This window comes from Pagrus major, chromosome 1 (assembly GCF_040436345.1).
Source record: "Pagrus major chromosome 1, Pma_NU_1.0".
Classification (NCBI taxonomy): Eukaryota; Metazoa; Chordata; class Actinopteri; order Spariformes; family Sparidae; genus Pagrus; species Pagrus major.
Window position 1 is genome coordinate 31634461 of NC_133215.1, and position 25874 is coordinate 31660334.

Below are 25874 nucleotides of genomic sequence, written 5' to 3' on the forward strand. Positions count from 1 at the left end.
ATGGATCATTTATTTTTCAATGCAAACATGCAATATTTTCTTGTCTTCTTGAAAGGTCACAAACTGCACAGCAAATTTTAAAAAATTATGCAAGCACCTGTTGACAGTTTTTGTTCTCCAAATGATTTTCATTGAGATATATACATTTAGCCATCATGAATAAGTATAAGTGAAAATCACTGAACCACTGAACAACACACTACATGGTGACCTTTTTTGACCTTGATTCAATCTAAACCAAAGCTGTGGTATTTACTGGCACAGCCTGTTTTCATGGTAAGGGTATAAATGATGTATTTACGGTGGCCCTGAGGGTCAAAACACAACAATGTTTACCAAAACATGACAACATCTCACAAAACACAACATTTGACCAAAAACAACAACATTTGTCAAAGCACAACAACAAATGTAGTTGTGTTTTGACTTTCAGGGCCACCGTAAGTTTTACTGTTTTATAATGGAATCCCGGTGGATCACTTTCTCCATGGACAAATTGTCCAGTCAGACCTTGTGTGACCTTACAATCACTTTTGTTGGCCTTTTTATTGTTATTGCTGTTGTTCTTTAACATTTGGTGTTGTTGCAGACCTTCGTTTAAGCTGTACAAACTCAACTAGCATGCCCTTTGAAACACAATCGCCTTAATGCTATCATCCACCGCCATCGCTGCTAAACCGCTTACATAATTAGGATGTGAGTGTATTTAACTCTGAGAACTACACAGAAGCTTACAGGCCACAGCAAAGTCCAGACATATTTGTGCAACAACAGAGGAAGAAGTTTGAAATGAAGACATCTTACAGCTTATACAAATGTCTAAGTCTATACTTCTACATGTATTAATGTGTTAATTGATGAATTGCTTGCTTTGTTTCTTTCGTTTTTACATTTATTATCCTAATACGGGCGGCTTGCAAGGAAACTTTTTACAATTAACTCCTGTTTAAAGGTTTACAACAGCAGAGGTCTTGTGTTTCAGCTGTGTGAATTAGCTGGTTCATATACAAGATGACACTTGTTTACTCTACTTGTTGTACATGTCAGTGATACAGTAACTATCAGATTCCAACACAAGCGTTGATTACCTATGAAATGTCTCCATTTACACAAGGTACTTGGGGGTTTAGTAGCTCGTCAAGGTCACACATTTGTAAGGGGAGTTGAAACCAAAGATGCTCCTCTGGGAAAGACACACCACTTCATATCATGTTGAACAGCTAAAAGAACAAACAAACAAAAAACTTGCTTTCCATCATCTTATAAGTAAAGCTCTAAACTCTAATTCAAGAGATACAAATAAGGTTGGAGCATTTTCATAAACAAAGATATGTCTCATTTGGAGAAAATTTACACTGATGTTAAATGTAAAGGTTAGATTACGACAGGACCGAAAGCCTGAGAAATTCTCAATCACTGTAATGCCCCTTTAAAGGGTAACTCCACCAATTGTACACATGAAAATGTGTTTACAGGTCTTGGGCAGTACTACTGCATATGGGGGATAAAGGCAGTATGAAGCCGTCTGTGGCTCCAGAGGAAGCGGCATGTAATCTGAAAAATTGCCTCCAGTGATGTCACTCAGTGGCTTAATTGCATTGTGGGTAAATGTAGGCACCAAAATTGAAAAGGAAGAAGATGGATTTGAATGAAAAAGGCGATATCTCTTGTTCTGCTATATCAATTCTTAACATTTTGATTGTGATGATAATGAGTCCAACAGTGTTGCAGGAGTACATTGGGAGACCAGTGCTTTTCAAAACCTGGTGCCTACATTATCCATGATGCAATTTCGCCACTGAGAGAAATCACTGCAATTCATCAGATTACATACAGCTTCATCTGGAGCCATTAAGGCATTATACTACTCCCCCCCATATGCATTAGTACTCCCCAAAACCTGTAAACACACTTTAATGTCTAAAATTGGTGGCCTTACCCTTTAAGTAGGTCGCCGTCACCCTCAGTGTCGGCTATGGACCTTATCTTTTTTTGTGAAATGTCAGTGTCACATAGTTTCCTCCTGGTGACTCAGTGAATCTGTGCCGTGATCTACAGACACGCAACATTCATCACACTGTGCTAGAAACGTGATATTAATCTGCAAAATGACACTACAAATAATCTGTGCACACTGATTACAACGGCGGCACTATTAATTAATTTTTTTTAATAAAACAATGCTGCCATGGCTTTAGCTGTACTCTCTTTTCCCCTGGTTATTTGCTTTGCTTAGAGAGGACTGTCCCTTGGTGCCTGTCCTTCACTTGAACAGATGTGGTCAGACAGGATTTTATGAACACGACAGCCTGCGCTGCCCTGAGAGGTGGAAAAAAACTGTGCGGGGAGGAGCGACGGCATCACAGGCATGACTTAGAGAGGAGGAGGAGAGTATGAGAGAGGATACTGTCCTCCAGTACCGACGCTTCATTCGTTTCGGCGAGATTGAACAGTGGACTGTTGAGCGTATTTAGTATATCACCCCAACGACTCTGCCAGTCGGTGTTGGGCTATCTGGGGGACTGTCCCACGGTTAGCTTGTTCTCTCCTTACGCCGGCTGCATGACCAGCTAGCACAACACAGCTAACTATCGTTAGCTTCTGGTTTCAGTTTACCATCCGGACCCGGCGAAGTGAGGAGCCGAGGAGGGGAATGGCAAGAGTTTACTCGGATAGCCCTTTCAGGAGAAACAACGACTAACCAGACTGAAGCAACCTCCGTTTATTTAGTTCTTTGATTCACCGGTAAGCACCAGTTTTGAATTGTATGTCATCTAGTTAACAGCGATTTGTAAAGTTAGCGCTAGCTTATGGGCTTAGCCGACACCGTTGTGTAAGCTAACGTTAACAAGTCGGCGTGGCAAGTGTTGTTAAACACTATCAGGGTGGTTGTGTTAACATAACAATAGCTGCTCGTCAGTTTCTTTTTCATCTTTGACTAGCAAAATAACATTTAGAGATTAACTACAAGCATTTTATTTGTCCAGACGTGAGTCGGTTTAACTGTCAAACGCTTGAGCCGACTCTTGTTAACGTACATCAGAGAAGAAGACTGAAAGAACGAAAGCAGTTAAAACACGAGGCATTAGTTAAGTGTCCCACGAGGACAGCCTGAGGAAACAACACACCAAAACATAAACACTCGAAACAATAATGGCATACCTTATTCACTGATACCTATCACGTCAGGTATTCAGAGAGAGACAAAGCATTCAGTAAACACACCATTGTGCTGAACGGTTTGTTCGCTGAATGCTTTGTGGTTTTTGAACGTGTGTCACCTGAAGTCTTTTAATGAACACACAGCTGCTTTTAACTAACGTAAATGTCTTGTTTTGACGTCTCTCCGAAGTTGCTGACAGATCCTGAAGCATGACGGTAATAATGTGCTGCAGTATGTGTTGTTTTAGAGAGGAAGACTGTGGCGACCTGTATGTATTCTGTGTGTAGCCCGGTTATTATTAGTCTGTCTTCCCTGATCCCTCTGTAAGTAGTGCTGGGACGTTAGCTCACACCCCTCCTTGCAGCCATGCACCCATCACTGCATAGCTGGAGTACCAGGCATGTATCAGCATGCTGAACTCACAGAACATGAAGTTCCACTTTACTTTGCACTTCTCCTAAATTGCCTGGAGTTAGCAGAACCCTGTCTGTACTCCACATTGTTTGGTTTTCATGAAAACATACAGATTGTGCATTAGTCTTTTTTTACGCATTCATGTTAACCTGACTAGAAGATTCCTTTTGATGCATATGTTTTGACTCTGTCTCATCCTTTTCTCTAGCCTCTGCCCAAATGCTCCTTTATGTGGAATGTACTGTTTACATGATAAAGAATGAGCAGCTCCTGCCCCTTTTTTTATTATCATTATGCAGTATGTGGTGTGTAGCTGTGACCTGAGCTTCTGCAGAGATGTTAGATGGTCTTGGCTTAGTTATAGCCCCAGTAGTTTGCAGTGAACAGCCATTGCAGGGGGACAGTCTGTTTGATAAATGAGCGGGAAATGCTGCATCCATTGATCAGTGAGCTCCTCGGTCATGGCTCAGGAGAGTTCCCCTCCACAGCCCATCACTATACATGGTTTTGTAGTTGATAGGGCTGCTTGCCTGCACACAAAGTCACACACACAAGCACCTGGCATCACTCAAGCAGTGTGCCAAAACACACCTTTGCGTAATTACACGCTGTGTGTCCTGTCGTAGGGGCAGATGCAGCTATAATGTTGCCATTTTGGCACTCGGCACACAGTTATTTTGGTGATGCCAAGACTGAATGAAATGCAGCCCCTTGTATCAGCTTTTTATCTTTCACAAATGCTTGCGATTATAGAGTTTAGGGCTGAAACTACAATTGGTTTCATTGTTGCTTGATCTGTTGATTATTTTCTTGATTAATCAATTAATTGTTTGGTCCTTTTAAAATGGGGAAAATGTCGATCAGCGTTTCCCACAGCCCAATATAATGTCCTTAAATTCAGAGATACTGGGTTTACTCTCATAGAGGAGTAAAGAAACAAGGAAAATATTCACACTGAAGAAGCTGGAATCAGAGAATTTCGACTTTTTTTACTTGAAGAAATTACTCAAACTGATTAGCCTTAATTATAAAGTTGACGCTTGATTGACAACTAATCATTGCAGCTCTGATAGCATGTTCTTTCTTTTCTGATCGATCTCTTCTCATTTTTGTTCAGGTTGTTGGTGTTACTGTAATCCCCACCATGGTGCAGAAGTATCAGTCACCCGTGCGGGTGTACAAGCATCCCTTTGAGCTGGTGATGGCGGTAAGTGTCTTTACCTGTACTCGCAGTCAGCCCTGTGGCCACATGAATATTGCAATCTCGTAGATGCAGCGTTATGTAATGCTGGCTGGTGGGCGCTTCAGAGGTCACCCTCAGAAAAAAGGAGTCGTTGAATGAATTACACAGCTTGCATGTGATTGGCTCACAGAACCAAAATGGTGAAGGCAAATGTGTTCCCACATTATTATTCTAATGTTCATGGCAAGTTTGAAGCAGGTGTTTGCTCACTGCACTGTCAATATTGTGTTAGTGTTGTGTTATCTGAAAGACCTGCAGCAACACTACAATTAGAGAGGTATCTTAAAGACATCTTCCCAGTTGAAATGTGAAAAACAAGGACACCAGTGATTATCTGTGTAGATGAAGAGGCTATACTCCCCCGACACACATCACGCACACAGTTTCTCTTAGGTCATGTGGGCTAGTGAAATAACACCTAGCTTTCTGTCATCTCAAGGTTTAACACCTGTCCTTTGTTCACTAAGGTGTGAAATGATTGTGTTGTACATTTGCACACTCAGCATCTGAATATACAACATAGCTGTGCTGTTATGTCAAACAGGGGTCCTGCCACAGACTTGGTGATGGTAGACCATTTGCAGTGTAAAAAATTCAGTGCTTTCCTTGAATTGCTTTTAGCAACTGCTTTGCAGCATGTTTTTGTTCTCTTTCAAGCATGAGTGCCAGTGTTGAGTGCAGAGAGAGGGACTGTGGGTTTGCATATCCCTCTCTCTCTTTTTTTTTTTTTTTTTTTCGAATGGCCCTCTCAACAGTGTTCCTAGTATGCTTTCGCTGCTTAAAATTTGGGAAGTTGTTTTAATATTCCTTTGAAACAGCAAATCAGGTTTTACCCCAGTGCTGTAGGACAGTTGTGGCAGGTTCAATGGTTAAATGCTCCAGCTACCAGCAAATAGAAAATGCAGATTGAGTCCCTGTAGTGTATTGTCTCTTTCTACCGTAGTTTAATGCTGACACTGGGTGTGTGGAAGAATATGAGAGAATAGATTATCCGTTTTTTTCCACGCCTGTGTTTAAGTGAGATCTAGTCTTTTAAAATACAGTCTAAAAGAAAAGGATAACAGGCTACAGTGTATGACGCTATACTAATCACACAGTGGACGGATAATTTACTCAGCAATGTTTTGACCTCAGCTGCTGTTTGTGGTGTGAGAGCACGCCTGCAGAGTCCTGAACTGATTATGCAACCCTTGATTTCTGCCTAACCGTCTAACTAGTCAAAAGATTTTACCAATGTGTGGCTGCTCCTGAATTATTCATTTAAATGACCTCTGATCGTCTGTAGATTAGTTAGGAATTACTTCCTTTTAGCAGCCTGTCATGTCATTAGCGTGGCACACTTCAGACAGGTGCTGCTTTCTTTAAATGGAAATCAGCTTTCTACACCGACAAGAAATAGGATGCGGTAAGACTAAATCTGCTTAGCACAGACTGGATTGAGCACTGGGCAAACAGCTGACTATAAATAGAAGGCTGGTACCTACACACCTGGGTTTACACATGCAGCTGAAGAGGGGGAAACAGTGATAATAACAAAGCTGACTTGCACGATTTGTAAGCTGGAGATGACCTACCTCCCAGGCTTTTCGTGGATGAGACAGGCCTACTTTTGGGAAACTAATGGAGTTGCCCTTTGTGTGTGTTTTTTTATTTTTTTTTATTAAATAGGGCAGCAATGGATAAGGTGTATGTTAAAAGTTGGATAGAAAAGACGATGTTTGCTTTGCGATGTATAATGTAATGGTTAAGACACAAGCAATGTGGTCGGACTCTGTTGTGAATAAAGTATCAAATGTACATTTCAGTCAGTTTGAAACTGAGTTTGGTGCATTTGGATTATTCTCCTCACTTGTGACTTTTCTCTGCAGTGAGTATTTTTGCAGACACTGCAGAGCAGACTTAATGGTGCGTCACAACACTTGCTGGCTCTTTTTATTGAAAACCCAGTGAAATCTCAACCCTCTCACTTCCTCTATAGCAGGCCTGTCACCATTGCAGCATAGAAGTGTAACAACATCCTGTATTTGTGGGAAACCACCAGTAAGCATTGATACAGTCAGTGTACTGTGTTAACAAGAATTAGCTGCTTAATGTCAAGACTGCTTTTACTTTTGGTGTGTATGAGGCATACATATAGTCAGGCCTAAGTATCATGCAGATAATAATACACATTACTTTATTGGGCAATATAACTCAGTTCAGCCCTGTTATTCCTCTGTCAGAGGCTTCTGAAATATTTCCCAGTAATGGCTTCTCCCTTTCGTCTGTTGGGGGATTATATTTGACATTTAGCTTTGAGGAATTTGGTGTTCTCTCTCCTCTTGACTCTGTTGTTTGGATACTGTCAGTGCTTTGAAATCCCCATTTACTCTCCTGAGAATGAAAACCAAGGCTCTACATTCCTCTGTTTATGTCTTTGAATGCATTCTCTTAGTCTAGATGAAATCCAGCCTCTCTTTACTCGGTCTTGAGGAACCACGCGGCCCACTGACAGGTGCTATTAAAGTATTTCAACCTCTGGCTAACACTGCTGTGGCTTGAATGTACTGTTGCATAAGTCATGCTTGTATCTCAGATGCCCCTCAGCTGTTTTTGTTCTGCAGTTGTTATTGTACCCTTCTTTGAACACTGTATTCTCGGTATTCCCGCTGTTGACAGCTTTTGGCACATTTGACGGTCTTCTTTCAACCTGACAATTAATGGCTTTACAGTCTGTGTTTTTAACTGCAACAATTATGGCATACTTTCTCTTAATACAATTGATTGATCTAACATTCACTTTAAAGACCATCAAGTGTACTGTAAACTGGACATAATAAAGCAAGATAATCCATTTAAAAAACTTGGGCGTCATTCGGTGGGGTTACTGAACTTGTTTACAGTTGACTAGTGGCTATTGCAAAGTGCTTTGAGAATGCAAGAGTGATAAAAGGCTGTACAAGTAAACATGACAGGACTAGACATGACACTTAATTAAAGCTTCTGCTGAAATGTTCCACTAAGTGATTTATTGCAGGAACGCCTGATGTTGAGGATTGCATGTCAAGAGGCCAACGCCTGAAAGTACTGACTAAATTAGAATGGTGCCAGAGTAAAATGCACTTCATAGCATCTTCAGTATGTACCCTAATAGGAAACTCTGAACTTCCTTTGTAGATAAAGTTAACTCGGTCAACAGCAGTCTCATCCTTCCGAGAGCTGTGCCAGTCGATAGCTGTGTATCAACAACAGCTTATTGGGTTTGTATGAGCAGCCCCAAAAGCACCCAAACACACTTGTGTTCTTGTATTGACCTTTACTAAAGTTGGCTTGTTTGTTTTTTTTGTGGAGTATCACTGAAGTAAGGAAGTACAGCAACAGCCATGGTCCCATGAGTCTGCTGCTGCATCTCAATAACAGGAAATGTAGTCGATGCTGTTACTGCTATTATCGCAGCAGTCCAGTCTCAGAGCCTCTAGTCTATCCTCGGGGAGTCACACAGGAATGTCAAAAGCACAACACAATACCCCTCTCGCTGTTGTTTCAGGCCTGAAGGGACAGTTGCTTCTGGAACACATCCACACATGAAGAATGACTTCAGTAGCCACAACAGGAATAAAAAATTGGCTGGCCCTGGAATAGGAAATAACTGCTAACTTGATGCTGTCTGTTACACTTGAACATAAAAGACAATAACTATCCCTAAAGTTCCTCAACTCCCAGATTAGTACGCATGCTGCAGAGAAGGGGGTATTAAGTGAGTCAAAGCCTATCGAAGCCTAACCTGCTCCATGGAAACGTATGGGACTGTAGCTAATCCACAAGGACAAAGCGCTTTGGTCCTGCCCCTGTCCCAGTAGAGTTTCTACGGGCGAAGGAACAGGATGTGCCATGGTAGTGTAATTCCTGCTGGACTTGTTGGCACCATCAGCAATAGTGACCAAATCCTCTTCATCAGTGGCATTAATGTTAACAAATCATATACTTTGGATACTAAATGTTTTCATGGCAACAGACTAAGTCTCAAACACAGATTACATTGTCTTGAAATAGCAATCAGAAAAGTGTCATTGGTAAAACTTTGTAATGTTGAAAAAAGCATTTCACATATGTGTTTTGAACTGCCACAAGAAGAGAGGCCAAAAGAAGAGAATGAAAGGGTAAGGCAGAGTGACCCAGACTGCATCAGCCACTTATTAGGCTTAGCTCTGTCTACCAACACAGTAGCCTCTGGGAAACAACTGTGCGACTTCAGAGTGTCTGGATTTCAATGTTTCCCTTTTTGTGGGGCCCACACATAGTTTTCCTAAGGTGAAAGCAATAGTTAACATAGGGCACTACAAACACCTCCTTCACAGGTGGACTGAGGCATGTTGTTCTCTCTATAACAAGTTGCTGATTAATGAGGCCCTCAGTGTATTACTGAAAATGTTTGTGTCTCATAATCCAGGGTTCCACGAGCTACTCTGTGTCACAGTTCATGTATGAGGTGTTTAAGCAGGTGAAAGAAACAGACCAACAGTGGAATTCCGTTTTTAACAGAAACCTTGACTAGCCCATTCAGATGATGGACACCTGTGATAGTTGGTAGGGGACCTTATTTTTTAAATGTTGTTAATATGTCTTAGGCCGCTGCTCTGACCTGCATTTTAGCATGCTTTCTGTAATTCTCTAGTCTCTCAAAAACTGGTTCATGCAACATCCTCTGTCAGCAAGCCACATGAGAGTAGCATTCATGCTGGATCATGGCTGACTACAGGAAATGTTTAAAAATTCAATTTGAGCTTCCATCATGCAAAATAGGTGTGAATGCTGGATGTTGAATAGCTGATGCTAAACTGTATTGCTGGCTTTAAGTTTAATAATACCAATGATGTATAAAAGATGTGGAATATTTTAAAAGTTTGGTGAAAAAATCTCACTCTAGCATTGCTTGAATAATGGGTGGGAGCAAAGTGGCATTGCTAGCTTACTATGTTTGAAGAAGCAGCTGTAGGAGTATGAATAATGGCTGGGAGCTGAACTACTTTGAGCTCCTCATGCCTCCTATAACTGACTACAGTATATGTGGATCATCCCTAGCATGTTTTTCTAAGTGTCGGATTGTGTTGATTGTTTTGGCTCATCCTGCTGTCCCCCTTCTCTCTGTCTAGTCTGGCTAAGCGCAGAGTGGCCTTGCCAGGGTGACATCCTGTCCCACCATGTCCTGACCCACTTACAGCCAGGTCTGGTTAAGGCTTTTGCAGCCCAATTCTCTGGCACAGAAGCATCCCGGGTGTTATTCTATTGTTTTAATCCGTCTGTGAGCTACTTCCTTGTCTGCCGCTCGTATTCTCCTAATGGTCTCAATTCTAGAACCGCATACTCATACAAGCATAGATTCACCGTCATGTCAGCCTTGCCTGAACAGAGAAATGGGGTCATCTTAACAATTCACACCATCCTTATTAGCATGGCAGCAGGGCCCCCTGCAAAAGAGAGCACAGACAAATAGAATGAAACCCGATGACACTTTATTCATACAAGTTATTCAGACAGAGCTCCACGGGGGAAATTTGATATCAACAAGGATATTTAGTATTCCTGTTCCTGTTTGCTGATTTAGCTGTTTATGTACCATTTTCTCCTCAGTAGTTTTTCTCAGCATTGCACCTGTCTCTTCTGATTCAGAGAATTTCCATCCACTCTTCTGAATGAATCTGTCAGAGCTTTGCCTGCAGTGTGTAATTCACTTACTCGGCTAGATGCTGTGTGCCAGAATCAGGGAAGAGTTATGGCCTGCCTTGGGGAGAGGAGCTTATCGTCCGGCGTGCTGCTTCAAATGGCATTAATAAAGGACTGTACCGCCCTCACCACGTGACTCTGAGAGCCTATAAAAAATTGTGGAGCTGATTTCATTCACTGATCACCAGGACACTCATTCACCCTCTTTCCTGCTGCAAGGTCGAGATGCTGCCTGAACAGCTCCCCACCCCCACACTGCTTCACCCTGCTAGACACAGATGAATGAGTACGCACATTCTCTTAGACAATGACCCTTTACTGTATTTTACACTGAATTATGCTTCAGTGTGGCAATGGATAGTGACTCACATCTATGCGACAGCTCGGTGACGTTAACAGGAATGTATACAGTATGGTATGACATTCTTTGCCTGTGTGCCTGCTGCTGTGTTTTTCTGATAATGTGGCGGTTTTAATGTTTATCCAAAAAGAGTGTTGTCACACAAATAGAGCGGAAAGGTAACACTACCTTTCATGAGACAGGACTAATCTGAAATCATATGACACAGTGTGTAAACCCACATACAGACTTAGTAGCCTTCCCTATTACATTTCTTTTCCCTTCAGATATGTATGCATTCTCACCATACATCCCATACTCACACAGAGAAGTCTGTTAATTTCTAAAGAGCAGTGATCAAAAATCAACAGTTATGCAGCCCTCCTCTCTCCCCTCGTTTGAATCTATGTTAACGGCTATTATCTCAATCTTACTATGAAAACATGCTCAGGAATCTTGAGCAGCATTTCCCAAAACCAAAAGAGTTTCATCACAACTAATAAAATGATTCTTAACAGTGGTGGTAGAACTGGCAGTTATTATGCTCTGCCAGCACTTCTCTTTCCCTTACTGTAAAGCTGATATCAATAATGCTACAGTTTCCTGTTCCCCGTTGCTTGTGAGGAATTCTCGTAGACTTGTATGCAGTGGTTTGATCCAGTGAGAGTGATGATTAGGGCTGCACACTAATGGACACAGTTTATCATCTTGAATGTTTGAAGAGATAATGTGTTCACGTCATTATTACATATATAACATTACAGATGTTATCTTCATTTTTGTCCTTTATTTCTATTGTTTGTTCTCTAAATGTCAGTCACATTTGTTAGTGATAATTGCTGAAACCGAAACCTTAATAGATTTGATAAGGGACTGGAAAAGGTTGTATATTCAATAAGCAGATTCCATACTGCATTCAGATTTGATCAAATCAAATAGAATCCCACTGAAAAGTGTCCTCAGGCATTGAAATGTGTCCTTGGACAATGCTCCATTTCATCATTTGGAAGCATCATTTTCTCAGCAGGTCTGGTATATTTTTTAGTGAGTTAACTTTTTAATGAGCTGCTTACTTTGACAGAATTATGTGTCAGTAAGCATTTCACCAGCAAAAATGCATACAGTTCAGCATTTCTTGTTCTTACTGTGATGACTTTTTGATAGCCGACAGATGGTCGTCCTGCTGCTTTCTATTCCCTGGTGCGTACATATATCCAGTCATGCATGCATAACCTACAGTGCTACAGTTTAGCATATTGCGTAGCCCACCAAATATTTGGGCCGTTGAATTTATATAAGGTCTGTGTACTTGGAAGAATTTCCCCCTCCTCTTTCCAAGTTGGTAGTTCCAGGCAGCTCTGCCATTACAATGCACACTGTAGTAGTGAGATCACTGGACGGAGGGAAGTGGGTGATATGGCATGCAGTGACCAAAGGCTCTATTGTTGCATCTGTTCAATCAGGAGCTTGTTCTTTCTCCTACTACACATCCAGTTTACACCTACACTCAGATGCTGACCTGGTGGGTGGAGAAAATATTCATCATGCCTGTTTATAGGTAGTGCTTTGATTACTGTTGATTTGCCATGACGTACATCACAGCCACTTTCATTTTCATTTCTCTCCTTAGATGCAGCTGCTCAAAACATTTAAGTCTGTTTCCATAGAACAAATACTTGTTAAGCACTGTACAAATAACTAGGTTTTAGTGCTATAAAAACACTGGAGGCTGGGTCCCTGGCCCCTATCATGTTGCAGTGCAGTGTGTTGAACTGGTTGGTCCAGCCATGGAGAATGGGGACAAGGCTGCTCACACATTACAGGATGTTTTCCCAGGAGTGGTTTCACCTCTTTTAAGCTCACATGGACGGCTTCCTATTCAAATGCTTTGTCTATACACATTGAGTCAAAAAGTGACATGAGTCGCAGTGAAACCAGTTTTGTTAAAAAGCTTAATGGACCAATCTGAGGTCCTACTGAGCTAGCCAAAGCTATGGCAAGGATAATTAACACAGCTGTAAATGTTGATGCTTAAGTGAGGGTCAGTTTATCACTATTAAGTATTGAAATATCAAAAAATGCTTTGGGTGACGATGACCTACTAATTAATGTGTGTAAAGCCTGTGAATTGCACAGAATTTGGTTTTGTTCTTTATATGAATTCCATTCAGACATATGTTGAAAAATGACTGGTGGGTTGGGAGCAGAATGTTTTGGTGAAATCATTTTCTCATTCAAATATGATACTTGTGTGTATTTATTATTTAAATACCTAATTTCCTTGGGCTGTTGTACCGAAATGGCCTATATCAGTCTTTTAAATGAAGCTTTAAAATGTTTTCCCTGTCAACACGGCATGTTAAAACGTAATGAGGTTTCTTAAAAGGCACAGTTAAGTGCACAAGTAAGAAATGTAAATTACAGTCAAAACAAATGGTTTTGATTTTGGGACTGGATAACTGTGATGTTTCTGGAGAAGCTGTATTAACTGTACTGTATTAATAAAGTAATTGAAATGTCAGGAAAGCAAATGAAATCCAATCCTATAGCTGGAATGGAAAAAACGGTGAGACCTTTTCCTTCTTCCTGATCATTACTCATACCCTTATAAACCAGAATAACCTGTCTTATCTACATATTCTGATGTATAATATATCTTAAGTAATCACTTAACACCATTGGGTTTTTGTTTTGTCTTTCGCACTTCCCTGTGTATCTGTGTCAGTTAGAAGAAACCCAGAATTTTCAAGCTGCCTGCTCAGTGACTTCCCTCCTCCTCTCCCCCCATCCTCGTCAATGACCTAGTTTGGAGTTTATAGCTTTGCTCTCTGAAATGAAAACCAGGAGGAATTTTCCTCTCCATATGCTATTCTCTATACCTCATACTCTATAACCTGTTAACCTGATATTATGTGAACAAATACCAGCAAGGTCTTGTGCGTCAGGACCATTATTTACAGAAGCGGGTGGTGTATGTGAGACAACTTGTGTCATGAAAGAATGTGTTATCTTATTTGCCCACACTTAATCCTGCGGGTGCCCAGTGACAGCCAGGAGTGGATCACTTGTATGCAGGCCTGATGGTCTCTGTTCTTGTGACCCTGAGTGTCCACCAAATAGCATCCTAACATCCTCTTTGCAAGCAACATTGAGTATGTCAAATGTATTTTTTGCACACGCACTGCGGACAATGCCCAACGAAAATATAAATATTTGATCGGGCTGGTGTCTGATCTCAACCTTTGTAATGACGTTCCCAACAGGTCAGCAGCCTGGATTGCCTGAGGTGGTTGGTGGGAGCCCATAATGATTTTTTCAACAAACATTGGTTTAATGACGTCACACCCCTGCCAGCAGCACTCACTCAATGCCCGGTTTGTTTGTATCTGACGTCAAGGGTGTTGTGTATTTGTGATGTAATAAGTGTTTGGGCATTTCAGAGAAAAATCAGAGAGCAGCATCAGAGAAATCCTAAAGTGTGGCAGCACTCCCAGTGTTGTTGGTTGTCTGCTGACCCATCCTACATCCAGGACATGGTCAAACATACACCCCAGCCTGTCCTCTACGCTTTACCACTGCCATTCAGCTTGCTCACTATGAGGAACACTCATAAACTGCTCAAAAGAACCATGACACTTTGCAGTCCTGGCTTCACAATGTTCACAGCAGAAACTCGACACATCTTTCGTCACCAAACTGAAAAGTCACCTGTTCAAACTGTACCTTGGCCCATCAATAAAAGGAAAGAAAAATCTCCCTTTTTCTCCCTCTATCTGTTATTACCCCAACCAAGGAGGTTATGTTTTCACCTGTGTCGGTCTGTCTGTCTGTTTGTTGGTTGGTAGGTTTTACACAAAAACTACGGACTACAAAAAAAACGGAAACTTTCCATGAAACCCTTTGGATGGATAGGTCTTGGCTCAGAATAGACCTAATTAACTTTAAGCATGGATCCAAATAAAGGGACGGTTCCAGGATTTTTTTCTCACTTTCTTTACCATTGCAATTTAGCATTGTATGTTGTTTTTCAACATTTTCATTAATTTCTCAAGGAATACTGTATGGATTTTGATGGGGAGAAAAATACATATTTTGGTGGCTAGTATCTATGAGTGAGCACAATATGATGCAGATCCTAGATCTGGTGAGCATAAATTATAGTTTAGCAGTTATGGGTTGTTTAAAATTAACGAATTATATTAGGCTATCGAGTTTGATGTTGAATAAGTCTAGATTGAGTTAAAGGGGACTGTTAAGTTATGCTCTCTACTGTTATTCTAGTTGTATTACAGTACTATTATTATTACTAATTTGATATACCTGCTCAATTTTTGCTATCATTGGGTTGTATTTTTGTATTTACAGGGGTTGTATTTTTAATGCACCTTTTTGTAAGTTGCTTTGGATAAAAGCAGCAGTTAAATGCATGGCTGTTATGAATGTTGTCTGACAGTGGGCCTCATTTATCAGCAAGACTGCATGTGTGAGATACAAATGGCATAGTTTGCTCAGATTCTAACATTAAAATGATTGAACCTTTTAAATAGAACGCTTTCTTATAAAATGAATCACTCTCCTTCTTGTGAATGAGTACTTTGGAAATGCAGCTGTATCGACTTTCTTTTGTTTGGCGGTATGTTTGGTCTTCATCTCTAAGCTGTCCTCATCAAGTATCTTAATCTTGAAAGTGCTCCTGACCAAAATGTTCCTATTTTCCCGGGCGCCAGAAAAGTCAGCTGATAAAAATAGCAGAGGTTGACCTCTGGGCGGCTGCTGTCTCTATTACACAACCTTTTTCATAAGCTCCAGAGATGTGACACTGCTGCTGAGGAAGTTGGAAGTGTTCTGCGGTCAGAGTGTTGGTCCTAGGAGACCTACAGGACAAGGATTTTCATCTTACCCATAAGAGATTGACCTGCATCTCACTTTAAGGATTGACTAGATAAGAAAAGGGCATTATCTAAGCTGCAACACACCCAACGAGCTGCAGTCTGACAGTAACAGGAGAACAGTCCTTCTCACAAATACTGAGAAGCCTTGTGGTAGTGGTTTTTGGTTGCGTAACTGAACTCCATGCGACAGCCGTTTGAAACCCGATGTACCAGATAATTTATTATCAAGTACGTTCATGTTTCTGGAACTTGAGGCTCCCTCTACTTCCTTGAACAGCTGTACGTGGATAGAAACATTGCATCAAGTTTTTCATGCATGTACAGTTTACAATAAATGTAGAGTTACAAATAAACTCTGCTCTTGCATGCCTATGCTGTAAATGTCAGTTCATTTATCTTGTAGGCCTGTATTTATTGTTACTGTCTTGTGTTGTGGCTATCAATATGACCCAGCACCATTATTACCAGCAAGTGTTCCCGCACACTTACTGTAGTTGGCTAATAATGTGCTACATATATCCTACAGTAGATGTAGATATACACTTTTGCTCTCAGCCTGTACAAGTGAAACCAGGTCAACCGTTCAAATGCTTAGTGCAAACTCATTCTTGCTGCTACCAATAACTGGTAATTACCTGCTTCTCATGATGGATATTGATAGATAGAAGATAACCGATAATTTCACATTTTTGTATTTTAGAAAGAAGTTCATAACCTGTAGATGATACACACCTGGGGGTAGATAGGCTGAGATGTCGAGAGCAAGGATGACAGATTTAATATTCCGTAGCTCTAATAAGATGTGTTGTTAAAACGCGACTTTTCCCCTCTTTTCAGAACCCTCGTAGCAGCACTTGTTCTTCTTCTCCTTCTTCTTCCTCTCTGTGTTTATTGGCAGATCGCAAACCAACTGTAAAGGTACATACTGCCATTGACTGTATCAGAGTGTGTAGATGCTGAGCTTGTTAAGTCCACGAAAGCAATTTGGCTTCATATTATTATCGATATTAATCAGCTAAAATTTCACCAATACAATAAATACCCAATAATATCAATTTCCCAATTTTAGGCTGATAAATTATCTTCCCAATTATATATTGTACATCTCCTGTAAGATTACATTTTTTATGATTTTTGCATCAATGTGATGAAGTACCATTATTTTATATCTTCAGCTAATGGCAATTGTCACATTTTGTCCATTTAATTGGCTGGTCAATTAAACATCGAACAATTGTGAAAAATGCTCATTGGAGTTTCCCAGACCCCAAGATTCTCTTAACAGTGATATAAAACAGAAAAGCAGCATCCACAAAGGCGCTGGAATTAGATAATGAGGAATTCCTTTTTGAAAAATGTCCAAAACACTTCTCATGTACTTAATTTGTTGAAGGGTTGAGTTGAGGTATCACTCAAACCTAAAAAAAACATTGGTATGTCCTAGAGAGCTTTTTTCCTGTATTTGTTTGGATCATGCTTGCAACTATATTTAAGTTTTATTTATGCCGTAAGTTCAAGCCAGATAATGGCTGGGCTGCCTGCCAGTGCTCTTGTTTTCTTGCCCGGTAGTACGTTCCACACGTATGCACCATGCAGCCCTTTGTACTAGTCTTAAAATGTATTATGAATCCCCTTGGAACTCCTGGGTTTCCTGAAGCTACCTCCCTGAGCCAGACACATCTTGTTTTCCATACCCATGCCCTTAGTCACATTCCCTGTTGCCCGAATGGGAAAATGTTTTCAGTGTATGCAGGAAGGGATTACATAACCATGTATTGTTTTTTACAATTTCTCTCATGCGCCCCATGGAAAGCACATTAAATCCCCAGCCAAATTCCAGAAACCGTTAGTCATGGCTTGGCCAATTGAGGTGTGTCCGTCCAAATGTATCACCATGGAGACTGGAGGGATACATGCACAGTTATTCCAGCTACCCTAAGAAAAAGGTTTTGTTATTTGTTTTCTGTGTTAGCGTGATAAAGCGTTTCAGGATGCATATGAACCATGGTGGAGTTAGGTTACCATGTCTGTTTGGGTTGATGTGTCATCAGTGCCTGCTCCTTATTCCACCGACCACAGGGCAGGTCCGTGTTTGCTTTTAAACTGCTGCTTTGGATGCTTACTCAGAAATTACGTCAAATCTGGTGTGGATGTCCATAAAGTTAATAAAGCAACACATTTCTCAGGTACACAGCTCATTGTTGTTAGCTTTTTGTTAAGCACACACCTGGCAATGTTGAATCCATTATCTGTGGTTGAATTCAACAGATTGATCACCAGGTTTTAGGGCTTCACCCCATCCCCCAAGTCATCTGCGCCTAGTCTTTCTGTGATACTCTTTCAGTATTATACAGTGTCAACACTGTTTGCAACATGAGATTGTAGGTCAATATAGACTCAAGTAATTACCTGGATAAGTTAAATGACCTGAATATTGACACTGTTGTATTTGCATTTATCTGTGTATTTTGAGTCATGTCTGCAGAACACTTCACTTCAGAACACAGAGCGTCAAAGAAGATGGCTGTAGACTAGATCCTGTTAAAGATGAGCTGACACATCCTAGGTGGACTGTAGTGTCAAGGTTTGTTGACTAAAACAAGCTCAAATGAAAACTGTGCAACAGATGCTTTCAAAAGTCAAAGTCGATCAAGCAATCGGAGGGCCAAAAAATGAACAAGGCACCTGTTGACACCTGTTGTCCAGACCAATTTCATAGTTGTTAGTTTGATTCAGAGATTAATGTGACATCAATTAATAGTACATTTGTAACAACCAAGTCAGTCAAATGATCAGATGCGTGACCAGATTGGGTCACTATGTATCTCGAAAAACCAACTGCATGCCCTTCCCTTGTTGAGCAATAACCTGGTATCCTGACCTTCCTGTTTCCTGTTTTTAACATTGAAACAGTGGGGGCTATCAGTGCACAAGAGGCCGCTTAAAGTTGTAACTTTTGTTTGATTTAGTTTGTTTTTCATGAAGCAGAGCAAGGCTCTGATGGAGACTTTTTGTTCCTCTTTATGGTTTACTGTTTCATGTGAAGTGAACCCTATGTTTTCGTACAGTATGTAAGCCCATTGTTTGAATGAAAAGTGGTGGTGTTTTTCACTGTACATGGCATTTGAGGTTGAGTTTGTTGTTGACCTGTGGTTGTTTTTAATGGTTGAAACTGATGTTTACAGTCAGTGCTGTTGTGCTGACGGCAGTACAAAGCCTGCGCCCAGTGTTCCAGAGCATCGGGGCAGAAAAACAGAGCTCAGCATTCGCTCAGTCAGTGGACAGTGGGCAGCTGAGTAGCCCTGGCAGCGGTATGCCAGGAGCTGCTGAACCCTACTGACTGCCTACTCTGACAGAGGACAAAGGCTGCTGTTCCACATGCAAAACAGTCTCAACCTACTCTTGTGTTTGTTTCTTTATGTGTAAACATGAAAATGTTTTATTGTCAGACCAATTGATACAAGTGGTTTTGTATAGTCAAATATTAAGCTAATAAACCTGAGCTTTGTTGAATTTTAAGCTCTATCTTATGTATGTCTATGTGTAACAGTGATTTCTGTTGCCATGGTTTTTTTTTTCGTACAAGCTCCAAGACACATGGGTTGTCCTCTGCTCCTTAGAACACAGCTCTTTTATCAGCGAGGCTCAGCTGACACCAACTCAGCCGACCCCAAAAGTCTTGTGAGCAGCACTCGCTCTTTCAGTTGATCTCTCACAATCTGTCCCTGCTCTCATCTTTCAGGCACTGTTATTTTCAGCAATACTGTTTAATTCCAGTCTTTGTGCCCCTTGATGATGGAAGTTTTGCAACTGATGTGATCGTACCGTCACATTGCCCACATCTTGGTAGTTTCTCTCGTCTTTCTTGATGTCTTTTCTTCCCTGCTTCTTTGTAAAATCTCCATCATTCACTCATAGATAAAAACATTGATTCATACAAGATGTTAAAAATGAGGAAATATCCGGTTGGTTTTTCGCAGCTGGGAGACATGACATACCCGCGTCAGACCAGCTCAGTGTTATGACTAACTTTGGCTGTGTCTCCAGTACACGCTATCAAGAACATCACTCAGTTTAATCTTGGCTGTTGACTGTCTGGTTTAGTGTTTTAGATGTACCAGTTCTGCAAGCACAGCAATCAGATCCAAGATGGGGGAATAGAATTGCAGCGATAAAGAAAAGGAAGAAATGGGTGCTGCTGCTGACATTATGCCAGCCGAAGCCCAGTTGCATAACAGCTGGCTGGCCTCTGCGCAAGAGCTGAGGTTGTCAGTGTTATGCAAATTTTAAGAACACATAATTGCGAGACAGGAGTGTTGCACCTGGGCTCAGCACCGCTTATTGTCTATCCAGCCCTTTTCTGTGTAAAGGAATTAAGAGGTGCATTTGTTGAGTCAGGGCCATTTTTGCTGTGGCTTAGCTCAAGAGAAGTTTGGAACGGTGCAAAGTTGAAGGAGCTTTTGTTTTGCCTCTCACTTGTTTGCTGCAGAGAGCTATTCTCTGCCCACCTATTCAGATTCTTCAGTCCGTCTTAGCTCAATACTTGCATACTTTAAGAGTCTGTGAACTTTTTCTAATGAATTTTATGTAAGCTGGCATTACAAAACCCATTGTTGCTGTGTGGTATTTTTAGGCTGTATTTATCCTGAGCCTTTCAGTTATACCTATTGAATTAAACATCAACATTGCCTTTATAAATAAAATCTTAACCAAATGCAGAATACCATGTTTAGGAAGCAGTTTTAAACTTTACCCCCTGCTGAAACACCTCATTTTTGAATTAGAAAATGTGTTGTTGTAATACCAAAATGAAACATGAGCAGCCATATAATTTTTCTTTTTTCTTTTAACCCTTAAATTTAACCAGCCCAGTGAGAGGTTTTTTTTAAATTTGGTGAGCTGCTGTGACGCTATGTAGAAAAGAAATGATAAAGCATTGTCTGTTACTTGACTAATACACTGAAGACCACATACAGTAACAACCCTTCTTATAAGGTTTTTTTTTTTAAAGCTTTGTTGTCAGATATTTATTCCCTCTGCACAGCATGGAGAGAGATGACACTGCAGTTACTGAAACCTCTGTCTATCTTCTACTCCATTCGCTAGAATGAAACTTGAAACCTAAAAGATATCTCCCGAGATTGAAAACCACTTTTTCAGCTGATGATTCTGATAAGTCTCCTTTCCTCTTTCAGGCCTATGAGCGCCGGTTCCCCACCTGTCACCTCATCCCCATGTTTGTGGCGAGTGACGTGGTGGATGAGGAGAACAGCGAGGACGGTTCTACCCAAAAGATTGAGCGCCGCTGTGCCTTGGATGTTGACGCCCCGCGCCTGCTCAAAAGGGTATGATGCATTTGTATGTGTTAAATTTTAGCTCTAGGTACATACAGTAATTTTTTAAACTGCAACCTCAAGTTTAATTTTGGTGTCTCATGTCAGTTTAGTATCGTGTAACTTTGTGTGTGTGTGGTTTGCAGATTGCGGGTGTGGACTACGTCTACTTCATCCAGAAAAACACGCTGAACCGAAATGAGAGGACACTTCACATCGAGTCCCATAATGAGACCTTCTCCAACAGGGTCATCATCCATGAGACCTGCTGCTATTCGGTCAGTAGCATTCACAGCCCTGTGTCGTTTAGTGCAGGTTGTGTCCAAAATTCGCTTACAACACACAAGTCTGTATATTTGTATTACAGATGGCCCCAAAGAGAAAATCAAACCCTGACCATGGCAGTTTTCATGACATTGTCAGTCCATTGCATTATACAGAACCACACATCTACGTATATTTTCACAGACAAATGAGCAAACATGCTCGCATTCTGAAAAGCAGTTGTTCAGCTGCTGAATGGCCAGCAGCACACCCATGTTAATGTTTGTGCCTTCTCTAATCTCCTCCCTGCTTCCCTGCAGAGAAAGCCATGTTATGACTAGCACTGAGTATGTTGCTCGCTCTCTCAGCCCATCTCTGTCTGAATCATTCAGTACCCCTTAAATTCTGCCAAACCACGCTCAAATGCAGATCTGAAACCAGCATGTCTTCGCTTTTCTCCTGACCCCGCTGTGCGCTGCATGCTTAACTCTAACTTCAGATCTGCGTATTCATGAATGGATGTGCTCTGAGTTAATGAGGTCAAGCATATCGTATTAGCCTCCAACCAACTAGAGTGCTAATTTTAGGTCCAATGCCGCATAGAGGTTCTTATTGTGTGCTTTAGCGCACTGTGCTAACGTTAACCAGAATGGACAGCTCAATTAGACAGAGCTAATGGACCTGGCTAAAGCTGAAATATTTTGGTAGCCAAGGGTAATAAAGCTACCAGCACAGTGCCTTCAGAATTCATTAAACTCTTGACTTCTTTGTAAATTTAATGATGTAGTTGGCTGAATCAAAATGGGTTCAAATTATTTGGGATGTCAAATTATATGGCCCTGATCCCGAGCAGACTCCTTTAATATCTGGTATCTGCCAGTTCTGAGGTCGACCCTATTAGTGAAATAATACATGTAGCATACAAAATCTGATGCACCTTATTTCTGACCAGCTTCTTGTTCCAAATACTGAAGGTTCTGATTCAAAACTATGATGCCGAAGAGCTTAAATTATTGATATATGAATAAAAGTTGAATTTACTGAAATGCAACTCCTGAATTAAAGTGACTTCAAGCTACCTGCTAGAGAGACCTATCATTCTGTTCGACTTGTTGGGACTACAAAAACAGTCACTCATGGTTGTACAGTGCAAGCTAAAAATGAGCAGCTGCAACCTGAATGTTTTGGATTTTGATCAGCTTTATTTTCGCCGATACAATGCATCAGTAAATTTCAGGATCAGCCCTGGGCTCAGGACATTCATATAAAACACACATTTTCATCTCAAGCACCTTACCCATAGAGTGGCAATAGCAGAGCTATAATCAAATGAAAAACAGATGGAAAATTATTCTACTTTATATTACTGACATTGCCCAGCATTTTCTTCAGTTTAGTCTAAAACAGAATCTCTTCATTTAACATCACCTCTCATAACCTTTGCACACCAGAAACATGTGTTGTCTTGTCTATTTTCGTGCTGTCCTTTTTAGCTCTGTTCAACTGTTCATGTGTAAAGGACTGGCTAATTTTGTATGGACAGACTGACACACACACTCCCACTCACAGTGCACAGAGTGAAAATTGCTCTTTGTGTGCGTCACCATGAAGCTGGGTGTGTGGTTACCATAGTAACCTGAACATGTTGTTTCTGCATGTGTATACAGTATATTATACAGTGCATGTTATTGTGTGTTGGTACAGGTTCATCCGGACAATGAGGACTGGACGTGTTTTGAGCAGACGGCGAGTCTGGACATCAAGTCCTTCTTCGGCTTTGAGAGTACAGTGGAAAAGATTGCTATGAAGCAGTACGCCAGCAGTATCAAAAAGGTGTGTATGTGTGTCTGTGTGTGTTTTGTTAAACCAAATCATTACATGTACATGTTTCCTTTGTATTTTCTGCATGTGCACAGAAACATTAGTTAACAGCAGATGAGATGGTTACATAATGCAGCATTATGGGTGCTGTGTGGATTATGGAGAACTGGCATCAGTCTGTTTTATCAAGTTAGGTGTTACAGTGTTTCTAAAGCATGAGTCAGTCAGTCCGTCTCATGCTATAATTGCATACATAAGCTTGTATAATCTCTTTGAGTGGACAGGGGTCTTCTGCTGTGGATTCAGTGAGTCATCTGCCTTCGTTCAGAACGAATGTGGGCAATGTTGAATGCATCCCTTTATTTCCTCCCTCTGTTTCCATTACTTGACACTTTAGTTGGTAATGGTTAGCCTTTCTTGGTTTGAATGAAGTACATCTGAAGATATAGTATTAGGAGTATTGTTTGGTCTGTCTTCCAAATCCTTCTCTTCAATCTTATTTCCTTGAATTCACAGCCTATTCTGCTATTTTGCTATAACTGTGACTCTTCTTCACTTGTGTTTCTCACAGGGAAAAGAAATCATAGAGTTCTACCTGAAGGAGCTAGAAGATGAAGGGATCACCCATGTGCCACGCTGGACTCCCTCCTCCCTGCCCCTGCCTCTCCCCAGGCCAACCAGCCTCGCCACCAGCCCACCAGTCCTTCCCAAACTCGCAGTCACACCCGCTGTTTCTATCCCGCTGCCCACCGACGCTAAGGACAGCAGCTCTCAGGACACCAAGCAAGACAACAGCGCACTTCAGGCAGACAGCCTGACAGAGATCCTGGCCGGTACACCTGAAGGTCTGTTCCAACAGATGATTAAAAAATTAGGGCCAGCACTTCTTGCAAATTGTGAAAATCTTTGTACTAACATTAAAGTAGCACTTTAAACATGGCTAATTATTTAGTTATGGAGGAAAAGCACATTGGGATAATAATTCTAAAAAAGGTGGTTATCATTTTTTTGAATTGACACAGAAATGAAAACATTATGTGGTTTTGGTTTCATTAAAGGTGTATACCACATGTTAATTCACCTTGTTTGACTGAATAATGTTAATTGGAGGATTTGTGTTTTTGTGTTGCAGATAAGTTGGATGCAGACTATATCAAACGTTACCTAGGTGACCTGACCCCCCTGCAGGAGAGCTGTCTAATCAGACTTCGCAAATGGCTGCAGGAGACACACAAGGGAAAGGTAATGTTGTGTTTGGCAGTGTTTGTAATTATGATGAAAATAAAATAGGAATTTTGAAGTATGATGACCTAAGACATTACTGTCAGTGACATGATATGACCGAAGTCAGGTTGAAGTAAGTTTTGATTCATATTCAGTCTGATGGGAAGGCAACTTTTTACATGCTGACCTGTTGTTTGCTGCCGTTCTATTTAATTTAGCCAATTTACAGTGACCTTGGCAGTGTGGTGACAGCTGTGAAAGGTTTTGTTCTTTTATTATTTTTTCATTCATTTGTTTACAAACCCAGTACAGCTAAACACTCTCCCCTTACTATCCAGATCCCTAAGGACGAACATATATTGCGTTTCCTGCGCGCCAGGGACTTCAACATGGACAAGGCGCGGGAGATCCTGTGCCAGTCGCTGACCTGGAGGAAGCAGCACCAGGTGGACTACCTGCTGGAGACCTGGACCTCACCACAGGTCCTCCAGGACTACTACACCGGGGGCTGGCACCACCATGATAGAGGTAGGCCTTGACAGAGGGAACCAGTGTGTGCTTTCTGTGTAAGCAAAAAAAAAAAATCCCATCTAAATCTATGGCCAGTTGAACTTTTAAACATGCTACAATCTCACGTGTGCATACATTAGCAAACACACATACACATATGATTAATGTCAGAGTTGGCTATACTTACACTATTAACTGGAGGAAGATCTCAGTCTTCCAGTTCCGTACAGACTCGAGTTACACACACACACACACACACACACACACACACACACACACACACACACACACACACACACACACACACACACACACACACACACACACACACACACTTGATCTAAAGTCATTCGTAGCAACCCACAGCCTTTAGCCATGCAAGTGAATTATACATTAGTCCAATTTGTCGGCACTACTTGGTTACCCCAATAGCTTACACACTCACACAAAGTCACATTCTTCACTCTGCTGCATGCTGCGGATTCCTTTTTTGGAACAGAGAGTAACTGTTGACGCTATAAATCTGATTTAAGGGACTTTTATGTTCCCACATCAGTGAACAGTTTATCTTCTCATTTCAGTCTTTCTATTTGTGAGGGATTGACGGAGACCAAACATGAAAGCATTTCTCAGTGTACACTGTCACTTATGGTCTTAGACAACACAAGAACAGACAGGCAAACTATGCAAATCTTTCCATGTAACATGAAGCCTTGCAAAATGTAAATACTGTGATACGTCATGTAAATATTTGCTTTAGTTCTTTTTATTCTTTATTTCTAGATGGTCGTCCATTGTACATCTTGAGGTTGGGCCAGATGGACACCAAAGGACTTGTCCGTGCTCTTGGAGAAGAGTCTCTTCTCAGACATGTAAGTAACACAAGTTGCAACACACTTCTAGCTTGTGTGTAACAGTGTAGGTCCATAAGTTTATAGGTCAGGCCGTTGGTGGTTGGATTACAGGT

At 41.1% G+C, this 25874-nt stretch overlaps 1 protein-coding gene across 1 annotated transcript in view; it reads left to right on the forward strand.

Moving 5' to 3' along the window:
* Nucleotides 1-2407: 2407 nt before the first annotated feature.
* Nucleotides 2408-25874, forward strand: part of LOC141003243 (SEC14-like protein 1) — a 32697-nt gene continuing 9230 nt past the window's right edge. The window contains exons 1-9 of the mRNA XM_073474542.1: nt 2408-2745; nt 4695-4784; nt 20951-21100; nt 21235-21366; nt 23057-23185; nt 23745-24018; nt 24306-24415; nt 24736-24925; nt 25691-25779. Coding sequence (XP_073330643.1) covers nt 4722-4784; nt 20951-21100; nt 21235-21366; nt 23057-23185; nt 23745-24018; nt 24306-24415; nt 24736-24925; nt 25691-25779 — 1137 coding nt within the window. The 5' untranslated portion in view covers nt 2408-2745; nt 4695-4721. The remainder of the gene's footprint in view (nt 2746-4694; nt 4785-20950; nt 21101-21234; nt 21367-23056; nt 23186-23744; nt 24019-24305; nt 24416-24735; nt 24926-25690; nt 25780-25874) is intronic.